The sequence below is a fragment of the Martes martes genome (assembly GCF_963455335.1).
Source record: "Martes martes genome assembly, chromosome: 8".
Classification (NCBI taxonomy): domain Eukaryota; kingdom Metazoa; phylum Chordata; class Mammalia; order Carnivora; family Mustelidae; genus Martes; species Martes martes.
This window is the reverse complement of record NC_137895.1, coordinates 111,294,879-111,316,637: the sequence shown is the minus strand read 5'-3', so window position 1 is coordinate 111,316,637 and position 21,759 is coordinate 111,294,879. Positions and strand designations below refer to the sequence as shown.

The window sequence follows — 21,759 nt, the reverse complement described above, 5'->3', positions numbered from 1 at the left end:
ATGTCACTGGAATTTTGATAGGGACTGCATTAAAATCTGTACATCACTTTGGGCAGTATGGACATTTTAACAGTATTAATTCTTTAAACCCATGAGCACAGAGTATCTTTCCATTTATTTGCATCACCTTCAACTTCTTTCACCAACGCCTTACGGTATTCCGTGTTCAGATCTTTCCCCTCCCTGGTTAAATTTATTCCTAGGTATTTTGTTCTTTTTGATGCTACTGCAAATGGGATTGCTCTCTTAATTTCTTCAACGGTTTTCTCATTTTACCGTGGGGTCATTAGGGTAGCATTTACTTGATCTCCTATAACCATTAGTTAAATGAACCTCTTAATGACAATGCTTATTACTTAGCTCATTAAATCTCTAAATCAAGACTAAATCCTCTGAAGTTACCCTATCAAGATACCTCCTGATCTTCCAGGAGGTTCTCAAAGACTCCCCAATGTATCCCTGCATTTCCCATAGGGAGAATCCACTAACTCTTTTGGGAATGCATTTTGAATTCATGACATTTAAGCTTATCTTATCTCTGTGCTTTCCTATCATCTCTAAACCATATTATTTCCTAAAGGCCTACTTTTATGTCATGACCCCCCAAAATGTTCAACATCAAATTGTATTTTGACATGGATCCTACTCAAGTGTTTTTTTGGGGACCTCCTAAGCAGGTTTGCACTAGGCCTATTTGAAGCCAAGGAAGAAAATGGCAATTTGGTAAGTCAAGGCCTTATAGCCAGCAGGTAAATTCACTACACCTCACTGTGATGTTAATTTTATATGTCAACTCACAGGATGTTTTTGAATGAGATTCATATTTAAATTGATGAACTCTGAATAAACAGATTGCCCTCCACAACGTGGGCAGGCCTCATTCAATCAGTTACAGGCCAAATAAAGAGAAAGAAAGCCTCCCTGAGGAAGAGGAGATTCTCCAGGTAACCGATATCAGACTTTATCTGCTACACTGGCTCTCTGGGGTCTGCAGCCTGCTGACCCACACCGCAGATGGGGACTCGGTGGCCTCAACAATCATGCGATCCCAACTATTATACTAAATCTCTTCTTGTATACGCACATATCCTATTAGTTCTGTTTTTCTGGACACCACTGACTAGTACCCCATGTATTGTCTTGTCCTACCAGGACATCCACGCAAGATGCCTTATATTAAAGGAATAAACTTCTCAAAGGCAAAGGACCTTGTTCAGGACATGGAGCAAGCGGTGGTGAGCCTGTGCTAAATAATTTGACTATCTGCCCAATTTTGAATGGGTAATTTGAAACCAGAATTTCTAACCTTGAAAGAAGACTTCAACTATTTCCATTTTTACCTCAATCTGTACTTTCTAATGGATTAAGTTCTTCTTTTCAGTTTATTTCTTAACTCAGGCAAAGACCCTGCCAGCAAAGCACACCCTGATGGGAGCTAAAACTACCCCTCTCAGGCAATAAGGACTCCCCCGAGTCACCCAAGTGTCCAAGACAATGATCAACCTGACATTCACTGCCTGCCTGTATGTGCTAGAGGCGGTCAGTTATGTTCTAACAGGAGGCCCGGAGGCCAAGCAAAAGAAAGTCATGACCAGGTATTGAGAAAGTCAGAGGCGTGTCCTGGCAACACTCCAGAACAGAATCACAAGAACCTAGGTTAAACCAGACAGGCCCAAGATGGCTGACAAAGTAGGCTGGAAACCCCTGCCCAAATAAGGAAGAAAGGGCTCAAAACCAGCTTACAAGAAATCCATACCCAAGTAGTGAATATTCCACAACTGTCAATAAAGGACAGAGACCCAACCCCTAGGTCATGAGCTCACTCACTGGCCTTCTCACATCTGGAGAGTGTACTCTCACTTGAACAAACATTCCTGCTTCTGTCTCTGGCCTGCTGTGTTGTGTCTGTCCTGTAATTCTTTCTCATAACGAGACTTAAAGATTTGGGTGATCTTTGGGACAGACTGGGTTGAAGACTCAGGGCCTAAGTCTCCCCAGCTCACGTGGCAATATGTGTGCGTACCAACCTTTGCTCCACGTTCTCCTTCTTCTATAAACTTGGAAGTATTTTCAGCACTTTGAAGACAGTCTTTGAGATATTATTAGTCCACTGTCTTCCCAGTGTTGGCCTCACTGAAATAAATTCTTTTCTTGTTTACCTACCACTCGTTTCTCTGCCTCCGGATCCTGTCAGCAGCAAGTAGCTGAAACTGGTCTGTTTGGACCCCAAGAGCTAGGTGCTCTGGCACCCTTTTGCCCTAGCTACAATCTCCCGCTCTTATTAATTAAGATAATATTTAGAAGATGTACAGGAAGCTTCCATCTAATAAATTCAAGAGGTCTACTAGTCACTGAACTTATTCCTGTATCTTAATGATGTGTTTTCAATTTCTCAGACTAAATCAGTTATGGGTCATTGTAATAATCAACCAAATAAACAAATTAATTGACTTTTATGACATATCTATTCTCAAGGTGCTTACAATTACCTAAAAGTTTAAATAATATCAGAGAATTTCAAGACTTGAATAAATTTAATGACTTGCCCTCAAAAGGTACAATGAGAGGCAGAGACCCAGGAAGTCATTTTTTTTAAATTATAAATGTACATGAACCCTTTATTTATTTTTTTTTTAAGATTTTATTTATTTATTTATTTATTTGACAGAGAGACAGCAGGAGAGGGAACACAAGCAGGGAGAGTGGGAGAGGGAGAAGCAGTCTTCCCGCCCAGCAGGGAGCCTAGCGAGGGCTCCATCTCAGCACCCCGGGATCATGACCTGAACCGAAGGCAGACGCTTAAGGACTGAGCCACCCAGGCACCCAACATGAAACCTTTAGCAACCGAAACTGTATTCTATTACATACAGAGGAAGAGCGGAAACAGAGGCAGATGTGAGAGGACATATTAAAAACAGGTAAACAAAAACAACAACAAAAAAGTGACAAAAAAGAAAATATTTAGAAAAAAACCAAACTGATTTCTGACTGAGCTTGGCAGAACTCTCATCAGAAAAAATTTCCATTTGTAATCAGAAATCAGACACACATACATATGTATATTTCTTCTTTTGTTAAGATGACTGAATTGTCATTTGCTGAACAAATTTTCTCATGAACACAGGAGTCTACTGGGTATAGGTAGTGGGCTGAAATGGACCTTGGAATTCTCAGTGGAATATGGCATTTAAAGCCAATGCCACTTCTTACCCTCAGTGATTGAAAAGGTCAGGGCTAATCATCAATTTCCTCACCAGGGCAGCCTAAATGTTTTGAAAGAACATGCCTATCTTTAGAGCTTATAGCATGATTTTCCAGCTCATGTTGTCCTGGACTTCAACAGGTGCTAATTATGGGCACTGACCCCTCACATAGTAGAAAATCCTCATATAACTTTTGACTTCCCATAAACTGTACTAACAGCCTTATTGATAACATAAACAGTTGATTAACACATGTTTTCTACATTAAATGTATTATTTGTTGTATTCTTACATTAAAATAAGCTAAAGAAAAGAAAACGTTATGAGGAAAGTCAAAGAGAAAAATACATTTACAATAAGGTACTGTTTCTATTAAAAAAAAAAAAAAAATCCACATATAAGTGGGCCCACACAGTTCAAACCCTTATTCAGGGTCAACTGTACTTTATGTGGGAAATCATTCTGTTTTCCTAAAAACTATAGGATGAGATCCCAACAATAAAGGTGTAGTTATTCACCAAGGTGCAGAATACTTCCCCCATTTAGCATTTATCTTTTCACTATATCACAGTATGGTTATTGCTATACAAAAACTTTCTATAGACAAATCTAAATCTATTTATCTAATGAACATCTTGGTTTTGCCATGCTTGGCCAGGCATTCACTATCCAAAGTTAACAGAGATTTTTCACACTTGAAAAAAATTATTTATTTATTTATATTTTTGTTTATTTCTTACATACTTTTTTCTTAATATATTTTCATAATTTTTAAGGTTTAATTCCAGAACTAATTGGGATTTATTTTGGTGTATGGTGAGAAAAAGAAATCTAACTTTTTAAACTGAATGGCTAATTATTTTAAACACGAAATAAACCATGCTTTACAACTATTTGGAAATGCCGCCTTTAATATGCACGCATATACACATCAGGTCTATCATTGCTAATGTGTTCAAGCGTTCTCTTCACCTATTCCCGTAAAAATATGCTACCTTCAGTATTTTGGCTTTATAGTATATTTTGCTATCATTATGACCTATAAAATACTACGAATCACACTTGTGCCCAGTTTAAATTCTTTAAAAATTGATCTAATTTCCCCTTCCCTTCCAACCTATCCACCATACACATAAGCAAATACCATTTTGATTTTGATTAGTTATCATTAACCAACATTTTTTATGAACAAAAATTAAGACCATAAATTTTCTACAACCCATACTTATGAATGTATAATAATATTCTCAAGACTGTTTACCCGATTTTCCTGAGGTCTGATTTGTCACCCATGTTTATAATTATGGAATATTTTAAAATAACATTTTATTTATTAGGTTCAAAGCTGTCCATAAATGTGGAAAGAGAAACCCAACCTATTAACTATGTTATTCAAATTCTTCATATTCTGATTTTTTGTCCACCTAATATGACAATTTTTAGAAAAATACATACTAGCATCACCCACTGTAGATATGGTTGTTAAATTTTCCCACTACCTATAAGAGTCTGGGATATGTTTTTATGCCTTGTTGTTTGATGTATAAAGGATCGAGACCATTAGAATTTCTACTGGATATTATATGTCAATATAAAACACCCTCTCTTTTCACCCCATGCTGAGCCTCCACACTAAAACCGTATTTTTCAGAGACTGATACGCTAACATGGCAATTCTTATTTTTATTACATTAGCACTGCCTGTTAGAACTCAACTTACTCCTTTATTTCTAGACTGTATTAGAATTTGTCTCTTTAACAGGACACAACTAGGTTTGCATTTTAATCGAAGCTGTGAGCAGTTACTTTTATTAAGAGAAATTACTCCATTAGAATGTGCTATAATAACTCATAATAAAATACTTATAATAACTATAAGTTATTATGACAACTAATATGTTGTGCCTAATTACTGACATATCACTTTATTTTTCCTGCATATGATACACTGTTACTGTGCTTTCAGGCCTCCCTATTTTTCTGTGCCTGAATTAAGTTTTCTTTTTTACTTTTTTTTTCCTTTGTAGCCACTTAAAATATAACATTTCACAACTCATAAAGCCTTTTATATTTATGTCAAACTACTACACTTACCAACTTCCCTCTTACTGTGAAGGTGACAGGAAACTACTCTAATGTCTCCCTCTCTTCCATCCCTGTCTATCCAAAAGTAATCACAAAACATTCTCCATCTGTGGTAATAGCAATAAGTCAGCTTAAGATGAGACCACTTTGGAATTTAATGAACCTACATAGTATCTATTATGAGCCAGGAAAAGGGAGGACAAGTAACTTCATATTTAATTAGTCAGAAGTTAGTTCCATTTATCTTTCCAACATCTCTGCACCCTGCAAAAGACAAAGCTCTTACCGTTTCTTTTGGAATCTGCATCTGGCTTGGCTCTGCATTCTAGAAGAATTGAAGAAAAATATAAATACAGACTGACCAAAGCCATCTTCAACACACAGGGACACAAAGCTTGACTTTAAAGGAAATTTTGTTGGTTCTTAAAACCCACGAAATATACAGAGGGTGACTGTATTAGGGATGATGTATGACTCCGTCTTCCAAACTTTCACTGATGTGGTTATATTATCTTCCGTGTGTATGGGTGTGTGTTTTAAGAAAATTTTCTGATGTAAATTTTTACTTGCTCACTCACAGTATATCATGACTTTATTACTTGGAGGAAAACAAATGTCACCAGACTAGGCTCTCTATTCATGGCACTGTTTCTAATTTTGTTTTTTTTTTTTTTTAATTCCCCAACTACATCTAAGTTATAAGGTATATTATAATTTGATAGCTACACTAGATATTAAGTCTGAACCACAGTCTGATGCACAATCATTATACTTTAAAATATTACACAGAAATGTGAATTTTTATCACATATTATAGAGTTGCTTTAATTACATAGATATTTAAAAGGTTGATTTATAAAAGAGGCACATACTGGTAACAGTATTTTGTTTTAGACAGAGAATTTAAACACAGAGACCCCAAACAGAGGAAAAGAGTTTTGTTAATTGGATTCAAAGATCATTTTAAATGCACCCCCTCCCCTTTAAGTTTTCAGAATTTTAGTCTTTGAAATCTTAAAAAGCAGCTGCAACATGAATAATAGACTGACGGCCTACTGGCTCACTCCTTAATGAAAAGCTCACAAGCAATAAATTAAATAACCAAGGGAAAAAAACTAGGCAGCAGAAGGGGAAAACAGAAGCCTGGAAGATCAAAATTGGACAAGAAGAACCTGAATAACCTTAAGCTGGCTAGATGCTGGCACGGTGTCTGGGAAGGGCTGCTGACGAGCAGTGTCGGAGCTCTGGCAATCGGCTGATGCTAACTATTACCCAGGCTAAGATATACTGAGGAAGAATTAAAGCTTCATCAAATCACATCTAAAGCTTAGTATTTTTTTTTTTAAGGGCTCATTTACAATTTAATAGAGACATCTCCAGATTTAGGATCAGGTGGCATTTGAAGCACGAAATTGGATAACAGTGGGGGGAAAAGGGAAAACCGAATTTAAATTGGGAAATAATGCATTCAAGGTTTTAAAATAGAAATAAAGACGTTTTTTTATAATTTTCAAAATCTACTTAAAACACAAGCATTCGGCAATGCTTTTCCTACCACAATCGGAAATTCCATGAAATGACAGTAAATTTGTGCAACCAGGGGACGGGGTATTCCTACACTGAAACATATCTGGCTCACAACAAAAGGAAAATTTTATTAACCACGACACATCCACCTTGAAATATTAGCCTAAGAGATTTAGGGCACTAGGACAAGTCTGGGAACTGTGCCCCTAAAACCTTGCCACTCCCGTATATACGAATTAATTGTTGCTTAAGGCTAAAAGCGGACTGAAAGAGATGTCAAACGCTCTAAAATGGCCCAACTAAAATCTGTTTTGAAATATTTAAAATACCACTTGTACTGGAAATAAAACAATTTTCTTACCACATCAAAAGATAAAAGCGATTCCTCCAATTATGTTGTTTTTACATAATAAATGAAACCTGGCACTTCTTGCAGAAAAACATTCAAACTATGTCAACTTAGTATACATATTTCATTCACACCAATACTATGTAAATACCTCTTATATTTAGACATATTGATGCACATTTAAAAAATAAAATGAACTACAAACAAATGCCTTTTAATTTCATCTATGTCATTTCAAATAATGTCAATATTAGTAATTAACGGCCATGGGGCTTATTACCACTCAGGTCTCCTTACTTTCAATCGTAATACTCTAATTAAGGTATTCCTTTTCATACAACAGTAAGCAAGAAGCTTTACTTGGCTTAGCTAGATTACTATGAAAATCTGAAATACGAACATTTGTCGTATGTAGTGGAGAAGATGGCAAGTTTTCAACAACAGCCTTTGAAGTGACAGTTATGAAATAATCAACGTCTCTGTATTCAATCAGTCCATCTGAAAGCGTTCGCTAATAAACATTTGCTGTCCTAGAAAATATCCTTGCAATTTGATTTTTAAATACCCCTACCCTCAGTATTATGGATATCTATCTTCAAAACTGAGCGAACATAAGAAAAGAATGCTTATGCTAAGTTAAGGTTGAAAGATATATAAAATATAGAAACTATTTGGAAAATGTATTGATAAACATTGGCCATCAGGTGGCTAGTCCAGATCCCTGGCTCATGTGCATCAGAAATCTTTCATCTGCTCTAAATTTACACACCAGTTCCCTTGGGTGGAAGGCATCTTCTTGGCGAAAGACCAGAAGGCTCACAGTCCCTTCCATCTTGGTGCTTCGCAACAGGGAAACAACTTCCTCTTGGGATTTGCCTGCTAAATCTACTCCATTTACCTAAAAACAAATAAAAAGTTTTCAGCTGCAATGCTGTGCAAACACATGACAGAAGAAAAGACACACATCCTAGAATGTACCATGTCTCCTACAGAGCACAGCTCATTTCATGGGAAATTCTGCCATGATCTGGCAACCATCAGGCTGTTGTAGCTAATAAAGAAACATAGCCTAGGTATCTAGAAATGAGACAGGAAGCAGGAAATCTTTTAGTGCTTATTAGTAAGCCAAAAGCCACAGCCACCAGAGTATTAACAAATAATCTGTAATAAACAAATATATCTAAATTATTAGGTTAACACGAAACTTAATGGCTTTGGACTGAGATATCTTGATGGCCTTATGTATCATAGATTATCTTATACCCAAACCAAAAGGTGTTGCTGTTAGAGAAGAAACACACCAAAAGTATTTTGGTAAAACTTTCAATGAAATTTTACTGAAACTTATAAAGACAATTTTTATCCCTAAAGACACACATTAAAGAAGAGTGCAAAATAATAATTATTTGTGGAGGAGTAGCAGTATTTTGAGGTAGTAATACCTCAATATTTTTCAGTATTTTTAAGAGAATCCTACAAAAAAAAGAGAGAGAGAGAGATTTGAAATAACCAGTTTCTGGGGAATCTCATTACTTTTACCTTTAGGAGGAATAATAACATTATCAGAAAGCACTATATATTTAAAAAAAAATAAGAGTGCAAATTTCTTTTAAAACCTATTTGATAGTATTCACTTTAGAGAAAAATAACATTTTGTCCATGGCAATAAAGTATAATTATTTAAATTGTGATATCAAAATCACCCTATAGTTAAAATATGTTTTGGGACCTTTCCCTCTCCACTAAAAACCATCTTCTACTGCTCAGTGTACTACTATTTAAGTGATTGCACAAAACTGGTAAGTAGTAACAGGTTCAAAGAAAGGAAAAATTTCTAGATTAAAAAAAAAAAAAAAAAGAGTGACTTGATACTTTAAGTACACTTCCAAATATATAGATGCTCAGAAAAACTGCCCATAAAACTGTTGACGTTGTGTCAATGCAACTACAGATACTAGAAAGTTAGGTTTAAGATGTGTGAAAATGTAGTTTCAAATAAAGAAGATAGCTACAGAAAATAGAGCCTAACTCTGAAGAAACAGAGGTTTCAGGCTCTTCCCACTGCTCAAAAAGAAAAACAAAAGCCTTTGTAATGTGTTGAAAGTAAAGCAATTATGGGAGGAAAGAGAAAGTGCGGCTGGTGCCAGAGAGAGGAGGACAGACATGTTTTGGACTCAGAGGCAAAGACAACTACATTCAAGTCCCAGCTGAGTCTCCTACTACATAGAACAAGCTATAATGGCAAACTTGGCCCAATACTACTCAATTTATGCCCCAAGGACAAGTGGCCCTTTCTGGAAACAACACTCTAGACATAATTTATACCCGAATCTTTCCTTCTAGTTAGCCTCTACCAGTGCCCCTTTAAAAAATGGTATCACAAGAACAAGACACAAAGGAAAAGAGCAAGATTTAAGAAATCTAGGCCCAATATGTAGCCACAGAAAAATCTGGAAGGCAATCCTCTGCTCCATTACTTCTCAAGAAATCTTTAGGAGAGCTCGATCTAGGGAATTCGAAACCACATATGAAGCTATGAGTAAAGAAGAAAGGGTAATGCCACAAAAACGTAGTTTAACATTAGTGCTTGAATACTAGTTAACAATTAGGAAAGGCGGTATCTGCTGCTAAAAATACACTTTTTTTCCGAAGAAAACACTAAGAAAAGCAACTAATCTATTTTTCTCAATCTTTCTTCCTTTTACTTCTACATATATAAGCAATCACACACACAGAAATGTCTAGGTATGTTTATGTATGTCTGAGATGGCCTCAAAGACCAATGAACCGAAACTTATGAGGTATAGAAAGGAAATTTTTTTTTCTGACATCTGATTTTTATGTCTCAATTCATTCTCCATGCTGCCATTTCAAAATTTCCTCTCATCAAGACACACTGTTTTCATTTACTTCGTTTGTCTCTGTTCTGATTACAAAGTAGATATCATTTCTATATTGCCAGACATAAATTTGAAGCCATCTAGAAATAGAACCTAACAGACACTGTACTTACATAATGACAAATGTTATGTTACCTCATAAACCGAATGTCTGAGTAACTAAAAATTTATGAGTACACTCAATGAAAAGATATTTCTCAACAAATAACATGGAAACAAGTCAAAGTAAAGCAGAAATACACAGCTTTATGATGCACACTTCTAACATATATAATTTAATTTCATATTTATGAAGAGGGGAAAAAGAACTGGCCCCTAAAAATGGAAGTTCTTAAGAATTATGGAACTTTCGACTTAGAGAAGGCACTCACCTCTATAAGTCTATCTCCTGCCTTGAGTCGGCCATCCTGGATGGCAGCCCCTCTTGGGAGGATGTTTTTCACATAAATTGGAGCTGAGCCACCTATTGTTACATCTCGGGAAGTGATGCTGAATCCCAAGCCTTCTGTACCTACACAGAGAACGACAACAGAAAACATAAATAAAATGAGATATCTTGAATTTCACAGGTGTATGGTACAGAAAGGTTTTGTTATTCTCTTCCTTGGCTTGACATTTTGTAATTTTCACAATGGCTTACATTGCTTTCAGTACTTTCAAAGTCTGAATAGCTCTCCCAAGACAGACTAAATCAGGGAAGGTTTAAATGGCTATATACCAAAATTCTTTAAGAAGAAATGGGAATCTAGTCCAAGACAGATGAAAGGTAGTATACCAATATGACTGCCAAAAGTTTTTAAATTGGTCAAAATGTTTGATGTGAAATAAATTTAATATCCCCATGTGGAAAAAAATTCTGTTAAAACCCATAGTACCTCAAATATCAATTAATATTGTGCAATCATGGTATCCAGATTTAAAGGGTAGGAGAAGGAGCGAGGAAAGAGAAAATGGTCAGGAAGACAGAAAAGAAATAGTGAAAAAAGAGATTTTTCTAAAATAAATAATAAAATCTTTAAAAAAAAAAAAGAGAGATTTTTCTAGATAACTGAACCTCCCAATACTATAATTAGAACAATTTACTGATAGGATGAACCATATTATATTTGCCTAGTTCTCTTCTATTTACCTAAATCTTGACATGTATATTTCTCAACCAACAAATCAAATTGTAAAAATAAAAAATAAAAAAACAAAGGCAAATTATCCAGGGAAGACGCCACCTCATATCGTAGCTACCAAGTGTAAGGACCATGATATTATGTTTAAAGATACTAAAATCAATAAGGCATTTACAGATCACTGTGCTGGTCTGCATAATTTCAATTTTAGGTTCTTCAGCAGCTTTCTTGACAGGCACTCATAAGTGCGATGCAGTATAGAAAACAGTTACATGTTATTAGAACTGACACACAACAAGCCAAAATGAGCCAAGAAAAAAATGTCAAGACTATAACAAATTTCTAATGAATCACAGCATTTTTATAACACTTCTAATAATGATTAATTTCTACCAGAGCTTTTTCAAAAATTACTCTTTAGGATCTTAGGTTCCATTTCAGTCAAAATGACAGTAGGACAAATACTTGCTCATGTGGGAAGAACAGAGGGTTACATAAAGGTGAAAAAATCTATGAAAGGATACATTAATTTGATGCAGCACTCAGTACAAAACTAGAAGCAAGAGTATAAATCTGCAAGTAAATAAATATGGGCAAGTAACTATGGATGAAAATGTGGATTAAAGAAGTATAAAGTTGATATGAAGAAAGCACCCCAGAATTATACCTGTAGCAAAACCTATCGTATATATTCTCAAGTTCAAACAAAACATTCATTTACTTTGAGTCTGAAGTCAGTTTAATATGCCTGGACTGTTAATTTCTTGAGTCTTCTGTGCTGAAGACTTGAATGGCATCTTGTCTATATGAAATTTTCCTAATTATTCTGCTGGGAGTTTTCCATATGTCTCTGTGCTTTCATGAAACTCTAATGACTTGCAATAACATTTATTAAGAAAGAATTCTAAATTATTCTCCTCTTGCAATATTAATTTTTATGAACTACAAAGACTGATTGTTATATGAACCTCAATACTATTAAAATATCAGCAATAACCCCTAAATCTGTAAGCTAAAAGTTCAGGCAATGACCTTTAAAAGAAAGATAAATAGATATCAATTTTCATTTAGCAAAGCCAACAAAACATTTTGCACTGACTGAAACAGATTACTGACCTTCTCTTCTGACTTTATTAAAAAGCTAATTTCTACAAAAGAGCAGGGTATCTGAGAATGGCAAAATGGCAATAAATATTAAGAAATCATAATTATGAAAGCAAGTATGTAGGGCTATTCTATTTTGTCATGTTTCCTAAATTATGCTTCCTAAACTATGCCTAAGAATCATTATCATGAAGTCTTCTCCATTTAGCATATAGAACTGATCTCAGTTTACGAAAGAACTGTCATTCAAAGCATGTCAGCTCACTCTGAACTTTGCTTAAAGTTCAACATGGACACACCCTATGTTTTTCCATGTACTTCATTAAAAATGTTACATGTAACAACTGTAACTGGTAAAAATCTTATCTGTTAGCTACAATGAAAGCTGGTTCAATTCTCATACAATCATTATTATTAAAATAACTGTCTTCAGTACTAATTAAAGAGAATCAGCATTCTTCACTCTTATGTATCATAAACTTATTTTTCATATAAAGTATTTGTAAGTATTGAGAGAATGCACGGTTGGTTTCTGCCTTTCGTCACACATTCTCATAGTAAATTAAAATCAAAATAGAGCTATGAGGATACTCAAAAGTCAGAAAAAATGTTTAAAAGAAAACCAGTTTCCACTTTTCTATCCTGATGATTGAGCACAGTCTTTCTCAATTAGCTATGTCAGTGTAACCTATCTTTTAAAATGCTATTAAAATAAACTGTTAATTTCTGCATTTAAAAGAATGCCTCTTTTAACGGCAAGTCAAATTTCACTTCATTTAAAAGTTCATATAGTATCCTAAGTTGTTAAAATATAATTGTGTAAAAAACTGTAATTAACTAAATAAATATGCTTGTTAGTGTAAAATGGCAAAGATATTTATGAACTACTATCTTTATGACAATGGCCAAGTAAAATATTTTTCCTCCGTTGAGAGATCTCAAGCAGAATTTCAATTTTTCATACAATTCCATTTGTGGTTCTTACCGTGTTTTTGCTTAAAAACAAGGGCCTGTCATTTGATTAGGGAAAGAAGAAGATAGGATCTGATACTTATCTCATTTAGGAATTAACAAAGCTAAAAGGGGTTTATGCTGACATAACTCTGCATTTGTAAGAGGTTTCAAAAACGGAGTAAAGCTGTCAATGCCTGATCATGTCAACCAAGTATTTGGAGCTTAAAAGTCAGTAACCAGAAATAAGGAGTTTGTGGTTCATGTAAAGTTCAATGAAAGAATATGATTAGAAAGGAAATAGGAATCTCAGAGTTTACAACCTTGTAAACCCTACTCCAAATGGAAAGAATGGTCTAAATGTCAGGATATGGAAAATGTTCTCGTAAGAATCTGCTGCCAACGCCACGCGACTTGAGGAAATCACTCAACCTCTCTTGGATGCATTTTCACCTAACTGTAGGAGTTGGCTGAGCTCATAAAAAGAGAAATATTCTTTATGACACCATTTTGAAAGAGACGATTTAAAAATATGTATCAGAATCCCAGCTAAAATGGATGATTAACAGCAAAAGTGTAACCCAGTGCCTGGAGGGGACGGTGTCTGGAAATCAGAAAATCAAGCCAAGCAGTCTGCTTTGAGCTGTCAAGAACAAGATGGAAAAGCATGCTTCTGGTACACAGTCTATGGAAAGGATACTTAAATAAATAAATTGATATTAGGTATACATAGTAAAGATTTAGCAAGGTCCATTAGAATTTCCCTTGTCATCTTAAGGAAGGAAAGCAGTGTAATATTCTGGGGAAGTAACAGACAAGGAGCCACCTGCTGGGTGAAATTACTTTCTACCATGAACCACTGACAGCTTCAAATCAATCCATCACTTGCCCTTACCAAAATGATGGGGTTAAAATGGAGGAGCGCTAATGTCCTCTTTGAGAGCTATGTCTGGACCTCAAGTGGTGTGATCAAAACAGTCAAGTCCTCGCTCTTGTTTTGGGTTTAACAGTATATCCTGAAACCAATTTCCTCCTTTACCAAAAATTTTTACCACAGTACTAACTGCTACCTTCTTCACAGAAACTTATTTTTAAAGCCTTATTTACTCTGAATTTCATACTTTAATTCTCATATAGCAAAATGAATCTGAAAAGCATAAAACCTGCAATTTTAAATACTTTAAGTCATTATATCAATTCTTTCCCGTAATAACGGGATAGCTGATTTGATTTTTAAAATAAATTCCATAGGGACACCTGGGTGGCTTAATTGGTTAAGTGTCTGCCTTCAGCTCAGGTCATGATCCCAGGGTCCTGGGACTGAGTTCCCACACTGGACTCCCTGCTCAGCAGGGAGTATGGTTCTCCCTCTTTCTCTTCCCTTCTATGCTCTTTTTCTCTCAAATAACTAAAAATCTTTAAAATAATAAAATAAAATTAAAAATTCCATAAAACAAAACAAGGTGGGTCATACCTTTCTTCAGCTGGATATTAAGCCTCTTGCCTATTTTTTTGGTGTTATAACCACTGCTTACATTTGTACTAAATACATTTTGCGGTGCTGGGGCCGGAGCTGACGGCGGTTTTCCGGACGGGTGCGTACTCTGAGGTAGAAGTCGGGGGTGAGAGTCTATGGGCTCAGGCGGGGGGTTCAGTCTGGGAGCTCTCTGCAGGGCCGAAAGTCCTGCACTATTCATGCTCCTGTTATCAATATACTGGCTGTCCGGACTGAAGCGGCTTGAATAGTAATTGTTCTTCTCACTTTGGGATAGTTGTTCGTACTGCTCTTTATTTGCTGCAGGAACCACATGGAACCAAATGATGGGTGTACACATGGCTTGGCGAAACATATGTTGTGCTCTGGGTTTGAGAAAGAATGGAAAATTAGCAAACTGAGACTGGCAGGCTAGAAGATATTATGAGCTTAATTACGTATACTAATTAAGCAACAAGAACTGACAGACTTTGTTGAAACTGAAAAACAAAATTCTAATATCCCATTTATCAATCAAGTTTGTGAGCTCTGACAGAAGCATCGCTGTTTCTCCAAATATAAATTTCTCGTTCTCTTAATAAAAATGACAAAATTACCTGTAACTACAGATAAGATATTGTGCTCTCAATCACAAAATATTAAGTAGTAGTTTTAAGTACAACAGAGGTACTATAATTGCAACAGGAAGAGAAATTAAATACAGTCTTCTCTCCACATCATCATTCAATACATTTAAGAATTAACTACATTTTATTACACGGGACCACTTGAGTTTTTGAAGAAATACATATACTTAGAAAACTAGAGAAATCAGCTATCCATCATCAGCAACAGGAGTGCAGGTCTGCATACGCAAAATTCTCAACAACACCAGGGTGGCCTCAGTGACTCATAATGTGAAGAGTTTTGGTCCCAATGCATTTCCAGGAGCAGCCTGAGAACCAGCTCCACCTTGCACGGGTTCCCTACTCAGATCCTACACGAAGTCCTTTTGATTTCTGCTCATTCTTGTCTTGTTTGATAGGCACCGGACAACTTTCATCTTTCCAACTGCATAAGGACTTGAATCAGGACAAAGAAAATTTGAGTAGACCACACTACGGTTCAAAGGAGCTTTCCCTGCTTATTCATATGGGGACTCATTATGTGCAACAAAGTTGGAAATGTGAGGTAAAGTATAATAAAACCTAGCATGCTGGCAAATTTTCCAAGAGGTGAGGAAGTAGCAAAACTGTGAAGTCTAAATTGGGCCCGTAATATTTTAAGAAGCGCTCTGTCAGTCGGAGGGCATTTTGAAATATGGTGTAATGGTAGTAATTACCTGGAGTTTGATTAAATTTTTAAAAGCCAGGTAATAACAGAAAATACTCCTCTCGGTATAAAGACAGAGACGCAGACATCTTGTTTGGGGCATTTCAGCGGACCGCACTCTCTCACACCGAAAGCGTGAGAGAGCGGTGCAGCCGACACGCACTTACTGTTCAAATCTTCTGTTTCGAAGGTCACCATCATTAATCCTGACAATGCAATCGTTCTCATGAAAGAGTTTTTCTTGTTCAGCTTTACCACCTTTCTCCAATCGCTTTACTAACAACCCCAGGGTTCTGGAACATTAAGAATGCAAATCATTACACATGTAGTATTTCCACCATGCACAATGCCCTCCTGTTTTAATGCTGGTATTATATTTACAAAGACTTCCTGACAACGGAGCACATTAAGCCGTTATTAATACATTTGAAAATCACACCAACACCAAAAGCACAACAGTATAAATGAACTGCAGCAATGGAGCCCCTCAATAAATGAAAGAAATTGTTTCTGGGGGTCAGGATTCTGTTTCCGAAACAAACCGTGTCCTCCTCTCTCTGCTTCGAACCGCTTCGGACAGAGCTCGTCCAATGGTTCAGTGGACATCTCAGTGTGCAGCAGAGCTGAACGTGTGGTTGTGGACAGCTCTGGCAGTTTTCTGTTCTAAGCCAGCTGGGACGCAGCTGACGGCAACCCCATCTCCCCGTGAGAGCGCAGGTAACCAGGAAAGGTTAACCTCAGCGCACTGTACGCAGGTGAAGAAAAACAGCACAGTTTCCAATCTGGGCATCTGCATTTGATGGTGCCTAATATTCTGAATTTCAAAACTTGTTAGGTTTCCCAAAAGTAAAAAAATTGTTGCCATTATTCCCATTTGAAGACAAATAGGAGACAGCCAGGGACAGGTTCAAATGTCAATGGTTCGAATCCTGTCAATGTGTGCTCCAAATGAAGGTCGAAAGAAAAGCCTCAATGAACTTCTAGAGACCAATAAGGAGAGTAAAAAAGCAAAAATTATCCATGCACCTGGTATAGAATACTAAGGTCTTGCCTGAGAGAAAGAACATTCTAGATACCCTGGGACAAGCAGCAAACATTATGGGACCACAGGAATCTTTACCTAGTTCTGGCGCTGTGACTAACTTAACAGCTAACATAAATTCGACATGATGATCCTGTTAAAAATTGTTATGAACCTATTTTGGGCCTGTCCAAAGCTTAGATTTTTCTTTCATAATCCTAATATTTAGAGGTAACATTCATATAGATACTCAAATTTAGAATCCTGTCAAAATTAAAGTTGAAGATATTTCCTATTTAGCCCAGATATGGATATACATCTTCCAACAGAATACACTTTGCCGTGTCCTATATAGGCTTTCCGGTAAAAAAACAAACAAACAAAAAAAACCAAATAGCTTCCTCTTTTAGATGTTTACAGCAATTGCTATTTGTTCTGTGGTCATTCATCTCACTCCTCCATAACTGTTACGTATATACACACCTTCTCTCTACTCGTGCACTGTAAGCTCCTGGAAGATAAAGATGGGATTCGCCAAGGCACACTCAAGCCCATAACTAGTAGCAAGGTCTCGACAGACCAACACTGAGTTACTTTAGCTGAGGCAAACAAATCTCGTGTTTCTAACAAGCTTTTGCAAAACAGAATACAAGCAAAAGGAAATTTAGATCCAGATCCTTTTTTTCAGACAGATATTAATTATACCAAATACATGATTGGACTGAAACAAACGGACTTGAGAGCGAGGGTCCTTTTTCACTTGTTATTCCTGCAAACTTAAATGTGTTTCTTTCATGAAGAGAGTCATTCTTTAACTTCATTTTAATTTTTAGTATTAAGTATAGGACAACACATTTTACTAAGGTCAAGTCCACCAACGTGCAAAAGTAAGTGGAGGAGATAATACTTAAGTCACCTTTTGTAATGATACCATTTGAGAATCAATACCTATATACACACACACACACACACACACACACACACACACACACATATATACAGTATATAGTATTGTAGAGTCTATACATCTTAGTGACTGATAAAAACATTATTACATAGGTGATTTTTGGTTACCCACTACCATGTATTGGAATTAAACAAACATAAAAATCCTCTCAGCTCAAAGGTAAGAACAAAGTACACTGACACAGCTGCGTGAGCAATTTCACTGTCAGAGTCCTACGTGAAAGAAAGCGATCCCACACAATACACCACCCATAATTAAGTTACTGGTAAAATGTGATCGTGCCCACGACCTTCTCTCTACACGTCCCTATTGTGTAAGTATGTTTCTACGTGTCATGGATTAAGTGTCCCGTGAGAGGAATCGAATTATTAAGAAACATCTAGGATTCTGCCGAATGAGAAAAAATAATCTGAGAAGGCAAATTAAATCATAGTTATTGACAGTATGGGAAACAGAAGGTATCTGGCCACTTCACCATCGAAGCGACCGCATAGAAGGACCATGTTCGAGGAAATGATGACCTGGCCACCCACAGCACAAGCAGACAGGTGGTGCCACACCTGTGGCTAAAAGCTACCTCGTCGGATCGAGAGTACTGTTTCAGAGTGCATGCATTCCGTGGGCAGCAAAAGCAGGCCTTACTAAGAATCGCTCCAGTTAAGTAACTAGTTTTAAACTGATGAAATCATGAGCAGTTTCTCAGTAACGTTATAATCTTATCCCTGCAATCTTAAAGTGATGAATAATGATTACGATTTTATGTATTCTGAAATATTTTATGTATTCTAAAATAGCCCACAGAATACTTTTAGAGAGACATATATGTATGTCTATATATATATATATATATACACACACACACACACACACACACACACACACATGCATATGGAGACAAAGAGATAAGAGACAGAGACAGACTATGTTTAATGAAAATAACTCACTTAACTAGTACCGAAAATTTGTTTAAATTTACAAATTTACCCCAGATAGATCCTTTCAGTATTTATCACAGTTTAAAATAACACAACCTGAAAATGTGCAATTTAAATCTGTAAGTGGCATCAATATTTTTCAGATGAATAGGTCTATGGATTTATATTCATCTAGATAACCATTTTTCTTTTATAATCTACCCCCCCCTTGGAATCATTCTAGAATAATAATCCAAAGTAAAAAAGCATGGCATGCTTCATTTATTCAATGGCTTGTCTTTCTGAATAAGTCCCTCACATACAGCTTAATTCATCAGTAGTCCCAATACACAGTGAAAAATGTACGAATCATAAATAAATACACCATTATGTTTACATGGAACATAAACAGAAGTTTACTAAATGAGGCTTTTAGAATCCAAAGTTGTTAAAATAGATGCAAAAATTTTGGAGTTCTTTTTCTCAGTGCCAGGGACTAGAGAACTGATTGAGGGGCGGGGGGCAAGGAGGAAGAATTTCACCCTGAGTAACACAGCAAGTGATCAGGGAATCAACGGAACAGACTGAATTAAGGAGAAGTTAGTAGCCTGCTGATTTCTAAGTACTTGACCACACCATTAGAATCATTCTCTCAAAAAGAATGGATTAATTTAAAAGTAAAGTGGTACAATCTGCAAAATTATCTCATTTGCTTCACTAGGTGAAAATGATTACAAAAGGAATGGGAATGAACTATCAAAAAAAACTTCACAAGAAAATTGAACTGATAACATAACAGGGAGACTGAGAATGAAAAGTACCCTCTGACGGGAAATCAACGGTTAGTTATAACACTTTCATCTTCCTGAAAAACGTGAGTGCAAGCAGATAGATTTCCATACCTCCCACGTTCAATTTAAAACCATTGTAAACAGTATAATTAAAAATAAATTTTAGGTATATATTTTGCAAATTCAACCCACAACTAGTATTTGTTCTGGAATAATAAAGAACTGAATGCCTATGGTGTTGTGGTCCCTAGAACACTTTATTAAAGACATATTTATTATGTCTTTAACACTTATTAGAGACATAACTGAAAATAATGAAGTCCCAAACATTCTGGCTTATCCATGTGTTAGGATAGAGACTAGTTTTTCTTCTAGGCAGTAGGTACCAGAATTCCTTACCAGGGACAATGATTCTCCGTAACAACTAGAAGTCACTTTGCAAAAGCTATGAAGAGGAAGAGGGGAAAGAGGCAGTGGGGTGAGCTCTGTGAGGGGAACAGTCCAGGAGCAGAACTCCAGGGAGTGAGCAGTGCTGCTGACAGACACAGGAGAAATGTGGAGGGTCAGATTTATGAAGGTATGTCTGGAGGGCTGGGGGTATAGAAAAAGAACCTCCTTCACCTTCTGTGTGAATCTAATGTAAACTTCTCGGCACACGTGATGTTAGAGCACGCAGATTTTTTTTTTCTGCTATGTCGGAAACATTCCCAAGCCTAAGCCATTTCTATTGTTTCCTGTATTTTTTTCAAAATTTTGGGAAAAAATACTACATCCACTATGTACAATTCTCATTTCTGAATAATTTTCTTACAATAAAAATATGCAAATCTACACATATTTCTTTAAACCCTTTCTCGGGGCTTTTGAGTAATGTTTCTCACCAAAAGTGGGGGAGGAGGACCAAGAAGAAGAATACAGTCACAGAAAGCAAGCCACTGAAATGCTGCATCTTTGTACATGATTTTGGATGTGTAATTAGAAATTTAACTGCTTAGATTATATTAAGGATTGCACCACTACATTTATACAAGGTTCATTAGCCTAATTATACACTTAATTAAAACAAACTCAGTCATACATGTTAACATTTTCAATTCTAAGTATAAATTACAACCAATGATAAAACTGAAAATAAGTAACAAATGTTTTATTGACATCTAAATTGGCTAAGCAAGTCTGAGTTTTGCTTTGATAATGTAAACTCCCACAACTGCCACCCAGCTGTATGGAAATGATCATAATTCATCTTAATAAAAGCTGACACAGTATAAACACCACCACTGTCATGAAGGCAGAGTAAGAGTGGGAAGGACGGGATCATGAGAGCAAGACCCTCTCGCCTCGCTGAACACTAACCGGGGGCCCACAATTACCTACATTTGATCCCTGAGAACCACGGCCGCCATCAGAGCAGACACAAACAGAAGAAAGTTCAAAGAAGGTCCAAGTTTAAAAAAAAAATTCTTAAGTTTTTGAAATCTTTAATAGATAAGATGAAGAAGAAGAACAACACAAAAGTAAATAAAAATAGAGAAATCCTGCAGCTTAGGGCAGAAATGACAGGCATCGTACTTCTACATTTAAAGAGGCAAGATTTATCTAAATGTAAGCTACCTTTTTCTGTCTAAAGCCTATGTATTTATTGTAGTCCGTTATTAAAACAAGTCTTCAGCTAAGAATGCACAATTGAAAACTTTCAGACAAAAGGTTATTCAGCTGATAAAGTTAAATTGTGTTTTCTCAGAAGTAAATTAAAACAGAACACTCAAAGAGCATATTCATTCTTTGAAAAGTGATAATCAATTTCGAAACTCTACAATGATCTGAAATGAACTAGTTCTATCAAATTCCAACTGGCTATAATTCTTCATTAACACATACATTCAACAGACTAAAGTAGTGTATACAGTTGACCCTTGAACAACACAGAGTTAGGGGTGCTGACCACAGTGTAGTAAAAAATCTGCATATAACTTTTTGACTTTACAAAAACTTAACTACTAATAGCCTACTGCTGCTG

At 36.1% G+C, this 21,759-nt stretch overlaps 1 protein-coding gene across 30 annotated transcripts in view; it reads right to left on the bottom strand.

Moving 5' to 3' along the window:
- Window positions 1-21,759, bottom strand: part of PARD3 (par-3 family cell polarity regulator) — a 655,030-nt gene that overhangs the window by 253,132 nt on the left and 380,139 nt on the right. For 23 of the 30 annotated variants that reach the window (XM_080812093.1, XM_080812097.1, XM_080812104.1 and 20 more), the window contains exons 8-12: window positions 16,214-16,339; window positions 14,715-15,100; window positions 10,436-10,575; window positions 7,934-8,062; window positions 5,575-5,613 (exon numbers count right to left, since the gene is read on the bottom strand). In XM_080812093.1, coding sequence (XP_080668219.1) covers window positions 5,575-5,613; window positions 7,934-8,062; window positions 10,436-10,575; window positions 14,715-15,100; window positions 16,214-16,339 — 820 coding nt within the window. The remainder of the gene's footprint in view (window positions 1-5,574; window positions 5,614-7,933; window positions 8,063-10,435; window positions 10,576-14,714; window positions 15,101-16,213; window positions 16,340-21,759) is intronic. The other 7 variants (XM_080812118.1, XM_080812120.1, XM_080812101.1 and 4 more) reach the window with 2 other exon arrangements.